Raw genomic sequence first — 14,196 nt, forward strand, 5'->3', positions numbered from 1 at the left:
ACCCAGCTGAACTGCTGATGTGTGGATGCCTTTTGGTCCCGGTTGGTAGCATTCTGCCTGGGCAAGCCGCAGCGGCCACGTGGAGTCCATCTGTCCCGGTTCTTGGGCGAACCAGGACTAAAGATATTGGGCTTTAGTACCGACCTTTTAGTTCCGGTTCGGGAACCGGGACAAATGGGCTGTTTTCTATTAGTGGTTGTTTTCCTAGATCGGTCAACCACCAGCCTATGCGGTTAGAGGAGATCGTGCATGAATATGTAACAATACGATGTCATAACAACACCCAGCCGTACGCTAATTTTCATGCCATAAGATGCGGTTAGGGTGCGAACTAGTTGCCAGAGGAAGTGAAATTGGTGTTTGCATATGTTCAAAGTCCAGCGGCAGCTAGCCTTGAAGTGGACATTTCGAAAGGAGCACCTTTCGGTGGCAAAATATTTGCTGGGAAGAGCGGCAGTGGAGACAAGGAATAGGATGGCTCCTCTGTTGTGTTAATTCGTAGATTTTCCATGTGATGGTGACCAGATCTGAAAGAAATGAGAGCCATTCCAAAAACCAAGACTAGCAGTCCCTTAATTTTAACTAGTGATAAAGTTCAACAGTGGGGTCTTTGTGAAACGAAAGGCTGTGTAGAGCTGTTTGTCTGTTTGTCTAGGTCTGTTTGTCTGTTCCATCGGTGACTTATGTAGCCAATGGGGAGCCACAAACGTCTGAAAAGGACACAATGCTAGTTTTTTGTTTGCATTTTGAACCCTCCGAGATTAGAGAGCATCATTAAGCTCACGTGGTACACTGATCAATGAGGTGGTATCCAAGAAGACTAAATTGAATATACCTCAAGACTCAGATTCGAGTGAGCCAACGACTTGAGTCTTGAGATGCTGTTCTTTGGACTTCGAGTGATACGTATTCATAACTCCGTCCTCACTCCAATAAGTTTAAAACTAAATAAACTTGTCACTCCTAAAACTTGGCACCGGCTCTACATTTGTTTCTGTGTGGACTGAGGAGAAAGGGGCTGAGAAGGAAGGGGATTTCAGCTAGTGGTAGTTCGTCGCTTCGTAGGTGGGGCTTTTGTGGAACAAAGGTTGTGTAGAGCTGTTTGTCTGTTTGTTTGATCTTTTAATCTGAATAGCTCTCTACTCCTCATTTCAATCGATAAGGATAAAAAGGTTCGTGCCATTTGCACACTGAACCTTTTTTTCCTTGCTTTCTCTTTTCTGGCCATGTTAGATTCTGAGACACAACTTAACTTGTTGACCTCTATAATGAACTACTCTCCCGTTCCTAAAATGTAGAGTATTTAACCAAAAACTACCACAATTCGCGGAAACGTGACAGAAAACTACCACTTTACGATTTTGTCCCGAAAACTATCATTTTTTTAATAATCCGTTGCAAAAAACTACCAAGTGAGAAAACTGCACGCTTTGCCTGGGTTAAACCCGAATCTGACTACCCGACCCCACACATAAGCGGGCTAAAAATGCAATCGGGTCCCTAGTTTTTCTTAAAAAAAGCAATCCAGTCCGAGGTCAGCCCGAGGTCGCATATCTTCACCGCGCCCTCGCCGCCGACGAGGACGATGCCACGCTCGTGCATCCTCGCGGCGCCGCTCAGGAGCTGCCGCATGACGCGGCGCGTCTCCTCCTCCGTGAACGGCCGGCGGCGAGCGCGCAGGACGCGGCCGAGGCTCGGGCCGACGTGCTCCAGGACGAGGCTGCACTGCCCGCTGCGGAGGTCCCGCGCGATGCCGTGCAAGCCGACGACCGAGGGGTGGCCGCGGCACGTAGCACCCACGCCGCCGTCTCCTGCTACGCTCCGCGCCGCCGCAGAGAGGAGGTGAAGGAGCTCCGCCCCGCCGCCTGCTTAGCTCCGCGCCGCCGGACGCCACCAGGACGCGCCTAGCTTAGCTTCGCGCCGCCAGACAGCTCCACGCTGGCTGGACGCGGCTCTGCCTAGATCCGCCCAGCAGAGAGGAGGAGGAGGAGCTCCGCGCCGTCAGACAGCTCGAGCACGGGCGGGGAGCAGCCAAGCAGCACGGCCGGTTCCAGCCCGCTGCCGCTGCTGATTCCCGCCGGCCATGGCTGTCGCAGCCAGCAGCCATCTTCTCCAGGCGTGTTGCTGGCCGGCCCTGGCGATGAGCTCGCCGGCGTGGTGCTGGCTGGCTCCGGCGAGGAGCTCGCCAGCAAGGACCCGATTGCTTCTTTTTTTTCTTTCAGGGACCCGATTGCTTTTTTTAAGAAAAACTAGGGACTCGATTGTATTTTTAGCCCGCTTATGTGTGGGGTCGGGCAGTCAGATTCGGGTTTAACCCAGGCAAAGCGAGCAGTTTTCACACTTGGTAGTTTTTTGCCACGGATTAATAAAAAAGTGGTAGTTTTCGGGACAAAATCGTAAAGTGGTAGTTTTCTGTCACGTTTCCGCGAATTGTGGTAGTTTTTGGTTAAATACTCTAAAATGTAAGATCATTTTTTAACTTATATTTTAGGAAGGAGGGAGTATAATGTTTGAAAGGCCAGTCTCCAAAGAGATGCTTACTTTTCCCTAAAGAGTTGGTGGAGACTGGGACGGGCCAACCATCGAACTCACATGAGGCCAGAGCTTAACGATGATTAAGAAGACTTCATCATTTTTTTAGAGACTTGCAAGATGTTTGATCGTCTGTATTTTAAAGCTAGAAGAGACGAGGGTGGTTAGCAAGGTGTAGTGAGTAAAATATGCCAAATCAATCGGTGACTTATCCAGCCAATGGGGGGCCATGTACTCTTTTTTTTGAGGGGAGGAGCCATGTACATCTGAAAAGGATACTCCACCGACGACTATTGTGCTCCACTGTGACAGAGAATATATATGTAAAGTTCTGTACTCGTTTTTGTTTGAGAGTATCATTAAGCTCACATGGTACACTGAATGGGAGATATCAAAGAAAAAAATAGCACGCTATAAAAAATAGTGCCGCCCCTTAAAATACACTATTAATGTGCTATAACGCATTATAGCATGCTATTAGCGAGACATTGTACACCGATTTACTTAGTGAGACAATTCATAGCGACACTATAGCACGCTATTTTTTCAGTGGGTGGTATCCCAGAAGGTGAAAAATAATTAAAATCCATATATAGGACAAATTTTATCTACCGCCGGTGGTAGTTACCGTCATTTGAGTTTTGTATGTTGTATGTAGTATTTATACAATCGGAGAGTATGTATGGGTAGTTTGTAGTATATAAGAATGTTTAGGTAGAATATATACTACTTTTTAGGTAGTATGTATCGTATTTTATGTATGCTCCTTTTTACGTACAAATATGTACATATTTCACAAATATAATTAAACCATTTTTCATGTAACTCAGTTTGAAATATCTTATATATAGTACATTAGCATATCTAAAATGATAAAGTAGTATATATAGTATCACGTGGTAGTATATGAGACATGTAGGGTAATTACCCCTAGGTGGTGTGATGTATTTTGAAACATTTCCTTTTCTTTGGGAGAAATCGTCAAGGAGAACGAGATAATATTGGTAGCCCACATACCTACAAATAGCTAGGCGAAGTCCAGAAGTGAATGTGAATTATTTGAAAAGGTGCACTAGTAATAGACGTGGAACAGGAAAATAGCTTACATGGTTGTTGTTTTCCTATTTGACATGATTCACAAACGGGAGGAGGCGAGGTGTCTTTATTACGTGAGCGAAGCAAGTTTTTGGGTAAAGTAGAATGCGGATGTCGCCAACGAAGGAGAGACTTGTTGGAGGCTATAGTTGCTGACTTATAGAGGTCATCGTGACTATTGGATCTCATGGGATTTTCTGAAATGCTAGATCCTTCACGGTAAAACCTACGGAGTCAAACTTTAATTATGTAAGAATTATCGGCGGTGAAATGTTGTACAGAATTTAAGTTCTTAAGTATCAGAGAACTCCTTGTCAAAATGGCCGGATGACTTCGCCCGCATGCCGAAGAACCTGTCTTGCTCTTTGGGAGCTTCTTTAGCGGCATGGCGGCGGTCGGTGCGGGGCAGCAGGCGGTGGTCGGTGCAGTGGTGTGGGTCTGCTGCGGTGGTGCGGGGCGGAGGGCGGGGCTGCAAGCGGCGGTGGTACGCGGCAGGAGGGGCTGTGGGTGGCGGCGGTCGAGGCGGTCAGTGCGGAGGTCCAATCGAGTGGTGGCAGTGCGGGGATGCGGGTGGGGCGGTTGCGGTGGTGGAATCGAGCGACGACAGCGGAATCAAGCGGCAACGGTGAAATCGAGCGGCGGCGAAAAAACGCCCGATTCGTTGTGTGGGGTGGCGGCCAACGGTCGAAATGTGGCGGAACGGGTGGCGGAGGTGCTGTTTCGAGTGAGCCAACGACTTGAGTGAGCCAACGACTTGAGTGAGCCAAAGACTAAATTGAATATACCTCAAGACTCAGATTCGAGTGAGCCAACGACTTGAGTCTTGAGATGCTGTTTTTTGGACTTCGAGTGATACGTATTCATAACTCCGTCATCACTCCAATAAGTTTAAAACTAAATAAACTTGTCACTCCTAAAACTTGGCACCGGCTCTACAATTGTTTCTGTGTGGACTGAGGAGAAAGGGGCTGAGAAGGAAGGGGATTTCAGCTAGTGGTAGTTCGTCGCTTCGTAGGTGGGGCTTTTGTGGAACAAAAGGTTGTGTAGAGATGTTTGTCTGTTTGTTTGGTCTTTTAATACGAAAATAGCTCTCTACTCCTCATTTCAATCGATAAGGATAAAAGGTTCGTGCCATTTGCACACTGAACCTTTTTTTCCTTGCTTTCTCTTTTCTGGCCATGTTAGATTCTGAGACACAACTTGTTGACCTCTATAATGAACTACTCTCCCCATCCTAAAATGTAAGATCATTTTTTAACTTATATTTTAGGAAGGAGGGAGTATAATGTTTGAAAGGCCAGTCTCCAAGGAGATGCTTACTTTTTCCTAAAGAGTTGGTGGGAGACTGGGACGGGCCATCCATCGAACTCACATGAGGCCAGAGCTTAACGATGATTAAGAAGACTTCATCATTTTTTTAAAGACTTGCAAGATGTTTGATCATCTGTATTTTAAAGCTAGAAGAGACGAGGGTGGTTACCAAGGTGTAGTGAGTAAAATATGCCAAATCAATCGGTGACTTATCCAGCCAATGGGGAGCCATGTACTTATTTTTTTACTTTATTTTTTTGAGGGGAGGAGCCATGTACATCTGAAAAGGATACTCCACCGACGACTATTGTGCTCCACTGTGACAGAGAATATATTCCAAAAATCTTTGTCTTTAAATCATTGCTGCTCGGTGCCCATATCCATCAGAGCAGCACTAGAAGAAAAAAAAGAGAACAGGGGAGGAGAGCAAGAAAGAAGAAGAATGGCCGCCGGTGAGGAGGAGGTGCTGGTGGTAGAGTCGTGCTTTGTAACGCCGGCCGTAGACACACCTAGAGAAGCGCTCTGGCTCTCGCCACTCGACATCATGCTGGCCAGAAGAGGCTACACCCCTCTCGTCCACTTCTACCGTCCTTGTGTCGACCAAACCAGTGCCCAAGACTTCTTTGACGTGACTAGGTTGAAGAGTGCGCTGGGCAAGGCTCTTGTGGCCTTCTACCCCATGGCCGGGCGGCTCAGGGTGGGCGTCCATGGCAGGTTGGAGATCGACTGCAACGGTAAGGGCATGCTCTTTCTTGTGGCCTACTCTCGTCTCACCATCGATGACTTCCGCGACTTGAAGCCATCATCAAAGCTAAGGAGGTTGTTTGTTCCCCGCATGGACGACTCATCCGACATCTTGTGCGCCACCCAGGTTTGATTCTTTCTTAAGTAGGCACTGAAAGAGCAAAAGCACACAAAGAAATATCCTCAATTCAAGCTAAGCAGACCCTTAGCTTTTCTTTCTTTCTCCCCAAATCAACTATATTGCAATAGCACAAATTAACATGCTTACATATGGTAACAGCAAGCAAGTAATATGTGCGACATGCAAATTAATGTATGCAGGTGACATTCTTCAAGTGTGGTGGAGTGGCCTTAGGGACGGCGACGCACCAAGGCGCGATGGACGGCACTGCCGCGTTTCACTTCTTCCAGACATGGTCAGCCTTCTCCAGGGATGGCGACCGGGACGTGGTGAAGTTCCCCTATCTTGACCGCACACTCTTGTGCGCGCGCGACCCACCCATTATTCATCCGGACACCCTCTCCCTATTCTGCCTCAAGACAACCAACTTGTCCCGGCCGCCGGCGCCGGGGCCTGTCGTCGTCAACGAGGTTTTCACCCTCTGCAAGGATCAAATTTCCGCTCTTAAGCACATGTGTGGTGGCGGCCGCGTGAGCACCTTCAGCGCCGTGAGCGCATACATGTGGCGGTGCATGTGCTTAGCCCGGCGGCTTCCGCCAGACTCCACGACGCGCCTCGAGTTCCCGGCCAACTTCCGACGCAGCATTGCGCCGCCGCTCCCGGACGGCTACTTGGGCAACGCGATGTTGCAAGTAAGCGTCGCCGACAAAACGTGGGACGTCGTCTCGCGCGATCTGGCCCACGTCGCGCACCGGATCAGAGACACTCTCGGCCGGGTGAACGATGAGCTGGTGCGTTCGGCGGTAGACTACCTCGAGCTCGACCTGGCAGAAAGGGACAACCGCCCGGCTATCGGCGTTCTGCCAGCGACGGACCTGTGTGTGGTCAGCTGGCTCGGCATGCCCTTGTACGATGTGGATTTCGGCTGGGGAAAGCCGTTGGCTATGCTGCGTGCCGAACAAAACCGCCGAGGTTTCGTGCTCATGATGAACGGCGCGCGGGGGGATGGCACCGTGCGCCTGTCCATGTGCATAGAGGCTGTAATTCTCAAGGAGTTCGAGCGTTTGTTCTATACAGAGCTCCACAGCAAGGTGTATTCCAAGTTCTAGCCGGCTATATATATATATATACCTCCATTATTTCTGTCGTATGATTCTGCTTCACTGGATGGAGAGCTAATTATTTGTATCAGTTTGTCCCAGAGTGTATTGATGGTATGCTCAGTTGTTTAGCTAAGGGAGATAATCTGGGGTGTAAATGTAGCAGATACTTGTAAGCATTTTTAAGTTGGATGAAATTATTACTCCATACTCATAAACTAGCAGGATTGCCGGCTAGCTAGATTGATTATATATATGCTTGTTCTGACATTTGTGTGTAGATCCGCAACTAGCTAACCGATATTAATTTAACTTTAATATATGACCATATGTCCACATTTTGACCTTGCTTCGTTCGAAATATGTAAAACTAGCGGTGTGACCCACGCATTAGTTATGTTATTAAATTTGTGTGTACTTATATACTTATTTATTAGGGTTAATTATTCTTTTGCCCACAGCAGTGTTCATGTGCTCAGTTTTGCCCTCATTTGCGAATGTACTCAGTTTTGCCCCTGGTTTGTCCGCACCGACTCGTTCCGTGAAAATTGCCGTCTCCGTCAGGTCAACCTTTTGACTCGGCCGTTACAGGTGGGACCAGGCGGCAGAGACGCATTAGACAATCAGACCGTTGCACGCGTGGCTTGTGGGACCCAGCAAAGAGTCGTTCAGCAGAGAGCCTTTGCGGGTGTGCGATATATGCGGGCGACAGAGAGCGGCGGTGACCACGGCGACAGAGAGAGCGGGCGACATAGAGCGCGGCGGTGACCACGGCGACAGAGAGAGCGGCGGTGGGAAGATAGTTGTGGAGGGCGCGGTGGCGTTGAGATCCCCTTCGGCTCCGAGCTCGATGTCTTCTTCAAGCTCCCGCGCCACCTCGCGGATGCAGAGCCCGGCATGCGTGGAGATGCCGATCTTTGTCTTTCTGCGATGTCGGGCGGGCATTGATCAGAGGGTTTCTCACGCACCGAAGAACCATAATCGTCTGTTCTATGTGTGCGGCAAGAATGGGGTAAGAATCGGGGCAATTGCACCATTTCGTGGTCGGAATCTTTGAGCAATGGGTTGATCTGTTTGGCGTTCATGCAGGTGAAATGTTTCTTCCTTTGGGTCGATGCTCTGGCCAAGACTCTGATGAATGAACTGCAAGAAGAATATGAAGAATGGTTGCTCATGCTGCCACAAACAGCAATGGCCGCAGCACAAGCTCCGGAAGAAGAGACGGAGGGTGAAGCACGCAATGAAGGAGAGCTAGCTGTTGAGCTTAGGATGTTGAAGAAGAAGGTTAGGAAGCTCGAAGATCAAGCACAAATACCCATTTGCAATTACTTTTTGGGCATTTGTAGGTATGGTAATCGCACTGGGTGTAATGTTGAACTTGTATGGAAAGGCATGAATTAGGACCCCATGAATTAAGGAATTTGTAAACTTGAAATTGTATGAGAAATTCTCCTTGTTTAAAAGATTGGTCAAAGTTGTTTCAATGTTGAAAAAAGGGAGAAGAAATGACCAACATTTAAATATGTTGAAAAAAGGGAGAAGAAATGAGAAATTCAGAAACTTTGATCAATGAAATGCAGCTCTCTGCTCTGCCTTTCTGTAAAAAATGTTTCTCTGTGGACCTTCAGAGCAGAGAGCCAAGTGCCGGTTTGTGATGAACTCGCCAAGATGATGAGGCAGTACTGGTGGGGAGTCGACAAGGGCAAAAGGAAATTGGCATGGTTGAGTTGGGATAAGTTGAGACTCCCCAAGTGCAAGGGGGGTATGGGGTTCAGGGACATGCGCGCTTTCAACCAAGCCTTGCTAGCAAAGCAGGCCTGGAGATTAATTGAAACCCCTAACAGCTTATGCGCTCGTCTACTGAAGTCAAAGTATTTTCCAAATGGCAGTCTACTGGATACTGTTTTCAGTGGACATTCTTCGGCTGTTTGGAAGGGCATATTGTATGGACTTGATCTTGTGAAGAGAGGTTATATCTGGAGGATAGGGGATGGAGCATCAGTCAAAACGTGGAGGGATCCATGGATTCACCGCGAGGTGATTTCAGACCGATTACTCCTAAGCGGAATTGTCGTTTTAATAGAGTTTCAGATTTTCTGGACAACAATGGTGCTTGGATCCTGGAATGTCTTGAGGAACATTTTTGGCCGATGGATATTGTGGAGATTGTTAAAATACGCACTTCCCCTCGCAACAGCAGTGATTTCATTGGATGGTTTCCTGAGGCACATGGTACGTTTACGAGAAGTCGGCGTATAAATTAGCAACAGAAGCTCATGACGAGGCTTTCGCTGGTGGGGCGTCTAGTGCCAGCCCAAATGGCAGCCGAACCATATGGAGCTCTATATGGAAGACTAATGTCCCACTTAAGATGAGGATCATGGCGTGGCCTACAGCAACAGGGTCACTAGCCACTAACCTGGCCAAGAGTAAGCGCAATATCCCAGGTGTTAGTCCGTGTCCACTGTGTGGAGTTGAGCAAGAGAGCATTTTCCATGCCCTTATTGTATGCAGGCATGCTCGGTGTGTATGGGAAGGTGTACGTAAGGTTTGGCCTTTACCTGATGATTCTATGCTAGTGGACACAGGAAAGGATTGGGTGCTCTAGCTTTTGGCAAAATATTCAGAACATGTAAGAGACCTTGTAATTATGACTATATGGCGGATTTGGCAGCTACGCAATGACAGAACGCATGGGAAGGGTGAGTGCTCAGTGCAGGCAACAGTTGATTATCTGGACAGCTATTATAGATCTTTGAATCTTGTCAAGAAGTATAGCATGGAGGAGATTATAAAGGGGAAGATGGTGTCTGATGTGTGCAGCCAGACTTGTAAGAACAATACCTGCCATACTCCCGTCAAGAATTGGCCTCCGCCACCGACAGGATGGGTGGCGCTTTCTGTGGACGGATCCTTCTCGGTTCACGACGGGTGCGCGTCCGCTGGGATGGTACTTCGGAGTGAGAATGGTAAGTTGATCTTCGCTGCCTACACATACATCTTCAACTGTAATGACGCCTTAGAAGCAGAGATCCATGCGTTGATGTAAGGTATGGCCTTGGCTATTCAGCACTCGGACAAGCCTGTCATTGTCCAATCAGATTCTATAAATGCCCTCGCCACTCTTGGAGGAAACACTTTGGTCAGATCGGCCTACGGTCACTTAGATGCTGAGATTAAAGCTCTTATGGTTGATCGGGAGTTTGTTCCACTTAAGATTACGGGGGATCAAAATAGGGTAGCACATCAACTTGCTTTTTATAGCCGTACCGAGGCTTGTACTGCGGTATGGTTGAATTTGAGTCCTCCGTGTTGTGAGGACTTGGTGGCTCGAGATTGTAACCCTATCATTAGGGAATGAAACTCTCTTTTACCCCGCAAAAAAAAACAGTAAAAACAGTCCCTATGGTGAAAGATACACAGGGTCTAGATTGGTTTTCTCAATTTTTTAGAATTTGCCGATGTAAGTTTTGAAACTTAACTAATAGTGCAAGTTTTAAAACTTGTCGGTTCAAGTTTTATAACTTGCATCTGGGCCATCCAGCTCCAATCCCCTATTGATATAGTGAAGCCGGGAGACACGTGAGTAAAATTAATATGTATTGCTCATTTTAATCTTGTTTTATTTCCCTCAAAGTTGGAAAAGTTTGACATACAAAAAAGGAAGACCAGATCCACGGCGAGTCACCATCAATTTTCCAATTTTAACCTTCTTGTTGATAGATTAATAGTACTACATGATTGTCTCTATGATAATGAAGGCGGCATCATCAGCTCTGATGACAGGTTTAAGGAAAGAACAAACAGCTTCCACTGCATTTCGAGCCATGGAAGCACAAACCACAGAGACTGCTCAAGGAAGACACCAAACATCATGAGATGCAGAACAAGAAGACAACCGAAAATCTTAGTTTATCAGAAGCTTGGTCTAAAATTCCCGAAAAAATGGCCCATCACTTCTCCAATGTTATTTTGGCCGTTGGTTTTGGTTGCTTCTGTTCACGAGCGAGTGAGAGAATAGAGAGAACACTTGGCCCAGCGTTGCCATTGCCGCGCCACAACAAACAAACAAACAAACAGAGGATTTGGATCGCGCGGATAAGACGGTGCAGCGTAGAGGAGCCATAGTTAGGGGGTTCCAGCCACGACCGCGATGTAGTTATTTTCCTAGGTCAGAGCCAAATTTGAAAGAAAATAAAAGAAAATAGGTTTGTGTAGTCGATGACGTGGAATGGAATGCATGCGTTCATTTTGGTTGAACGTGTGCAGGCACGCACACACATGTTCATTTTGGTGGATTCGATTGGAGGAAGGAATAGCGGCAGAACATGTTATGAATAGGATGTACCACGTGCACGTTCTCTCTAAACAAAATAGGATGTACGTGCACCCGACAGCTAATTCGTTTTGGCTGAAGGTACATACGTGTGCACGTACGTACGTGAGCGTGGGAGCCGATTGATTAATTTTTTCTTTTTCCTTTTCTTTCGGTAGGAGCGTGGGAGCCGATTGATTGATTTTTTCTTTTTCCTTTTCTTTCGGTAGGAGCGCGGGCGTCGGCAGGGCAAACCAAATTTCCAGATACCGAGCACGGGTGCGTGCACAGCCAAATACTTAGGAGCACGGATCCGCTCGACATTGATTGATTGGTGAGGCTATAGTTCCCCACGGATCAATGTCTCCCTTCAACCATCCATCTTTTTCGGCTCATATTATATTCAATGACGGATAGTGGGGCCATGCACTACTAGAAAAACCCTTACCAGTAGCATTAGTTTTTTTGCTATTAGTGGCACGGGTAGGCGCACTACCGCTACGGCGCTACAGCTATTTTCTAACAGTAGCGCTTGTTTTGGTCCGCGCTACTGGTAAATGAGCGCTGCTGGTAATATTTTGGCCCGCGCCATTGCTAAAGTTTATGTTTTTTTTTCATATTTTGGCGTTGCACATGTTTAAAAGGATATATCTTTTATACAATAACAACTCATCATGAACTAGTCCGTTTAAATACCATATTCATTATTATTAGTCATCACCACCAAACAATGTTCGTCAATGAGAAATCATATATATAACAAGTTGGTCAATAGTCATAATTATAACTCCTCATCCTCCTCATCAACTCTAGCTAACACATTGTAGCACATAATAACACATTCTACCTAGGACCTACTCCTCTCATAGGACCTACTCTACCCTCTCTTAGGTAAAATATTATAAGACAAGATAGGAATTGACTCTTCATTAAGGAAACTGGACTCTCCATAATGAAGAACGGAGATCATTCTGTCTCCAAGTCTTGGCCTACGCACAATGTTGCTTCCAAGTAGCTCTCTACGATGGCCGAAACATTTTTTCCAATCATTTATTATCATGGCTTCCTCGCTTTTAGAAATCCGGTATGGACAGGAGTGATGTGGATACTGCGGCTGACCTGGCCATGGTGGCCGTAAGCTCATACATCAACGCGACATCTTGGCAACATCATATGAGGCACACAATCCATCGGGATTTTCTGTTCAAAAACATAGTAATAACTTTGTAGTTAGCAATGTAGTTTAGTTTTAGAAAAATTTATGCAAAAGATGCACAGATGTCGTAATAGTAGAAAATCTTACCATGCATCTCCATTGATGTTACCGTAGCACACCGCGTGCACTAGTGGCACATATTGACCATAATTTTGAGGAATTCGATAATAGCTATTGTAATTCTCAAGATCAGAAAAAAAATGCGATAAGACCATCTTTCTCCTTATAAGTTAATTGTGCTTCATCATTGTAGTAGTAGGTTCTGTCTACCATCTTCCGTACATTTTTTGAAGAATGAAAATAAGCTGTCAAATACTTTGAAATAAATAATATAAATTACTTAATAAATATGTTTGAGAAACTCACACAGCGATAGAACTGGAAGCATGTCAACAAGGACCCAAATGGTCATATTCTTTTTGTCGATGTCAGGATCACCAAGATCGAAGGTGAGAAGTATACCCTCATGAAAATCATACGCCTTGCAAAGGGCTTCCCAATTCGGGCAACCAAAATTGGATGAGTTCACAGAATTGTATAATTTTACAGCAAAATCATAACCATGATGGGTCCTTAGTTGAATTATCTTTGTCTCCGTGCTTTCAATGATCTTCAAAACTCATCTTCTCCAAGACATGGCGTCTTGCATGGCATGGGATAAGCTAGTCGAATTGAAAAGACGGAAATTACACGTTGAAGAAGCAGAGAAGTCATGCAAAATTAACAAAAAACACTTGTCATCGTTGCGTACCGTATCAACATCGAAGGTCTCTTGGAGCTTGATGCTGAAGCGCCGACCTTCTACCAGGTGAGGCCTGTCGCACAGACCACGCTCATCTTCGCAGTAATCGCACATAGCGAATTCCCTTTCGTCATCAGACATTTCCTAATAGGTAATTAATAATCCATCATCGAATACATATATAGTAGTTTGTAGCAAAGATCATCATATAACAACTAGAACACCTAAAATTTGTAGTTTGTAGTACTTTGTAGCAAAGATCATCATCGAACCTAGTTTGTAGCAAAGATCATCATATAATCCATCATCGAATACATATATAGTAGTTTGTAGCACAAACCACGCTCATCTTTTGCATTCAATAAGCAAATAACTAATAGGTAATTAATAATCCATCATCGAATACATATATAGTAGTTTGTAGCAAAGATCATCATATAATATCACCAATACATCTTGAATAATAGCTCCTCTAGGTTCGGTGGGCCGCAGTGGACACCCAAAGAGAAGGAACCATCACAGGATCATACCTCCAGTGAGGTCCCCAAAGAATCTGCCAGGTATTGGAGAACCTGTCGTTCTCCAACAAAACCAAGTAGCGGTGGACATGCGCGTTCTCCCCCGTGACACGGTGCTGTACAACTCAAGCCTCTGCACCGATGCAGGCCCACGTGACCGCCACCAAAGAAGCTCCGGGTCGACGACGGGTTGGCTCCTCACTAAGCTGCGCTTACCAGAAGGTAGCACAATCCAGTACCAGCCCGGCGGAGCCCAGTCCCGGACATGGCCCCTCGGCTAAAGCAGGAGTCCTCCGCTGAGTCGACGACGAGGATGCGGGATAGGCATCGTCGACGTTGATAACAAAATGCTTAATTATGAAAACAAAATTAATAAACACTTAGCAAAATTCGGTATGACCTTTGCTAAAAGCAGGACATATCGAGCGCCTGAAATTTGCTAGAACGTAAACGAATAGACATTTCTGGCAAAACATAGGCCACTCGGTTAAACAACTAAGAT

General features: G+C 46.2%; 1 protein-coding gene across 1 annotated transcript; it reads left to right on the plus strand.

Annotated features, from left to right (window-relative positions):
• The first annotated feature begins 5,317 nt into the window (after window positions 1-5,317).
• LOC119288283 (putrescine hydroxycinnamoyltransferase 1-like) lies at window positions 5,318-7,155 on the plus strand. The gene is made up of 2 exons (XM_037567919.1): window positions 5,318-5,809; window positions 6,004-7,155. Exons 1-2 carry the CDS (start codon window positions 5,381-5,383, stop codon window positions 6,910-6,912), a joined length of 1,338 nt encoding a protein of 445 aa, XP_037423816.1. The 5' UTR covers window positions 5,318-5,380; the 3' UTR covers window positions 6,913-7,155.
• The last annotated feature ends 7,041 nt before the right edge of the window (window positions 7,156-14,196 follow it).

This window comes from Triticum dicoccoides, chromosome 4A, assembly GCF_002162155.2.
Source record: "Triticum dicoccoides isolate Atlit2015 ecotype Zavitan chromosome 4A, WEW_v2.0, whole genome shotgun sequence".
Taxonomy (NCBI): Eukaryota; Viridiplantae; Streptophyta; class Magnoliopsida; order Poales; family Poaceae; genus Triticum; species Triticum dicoccoides.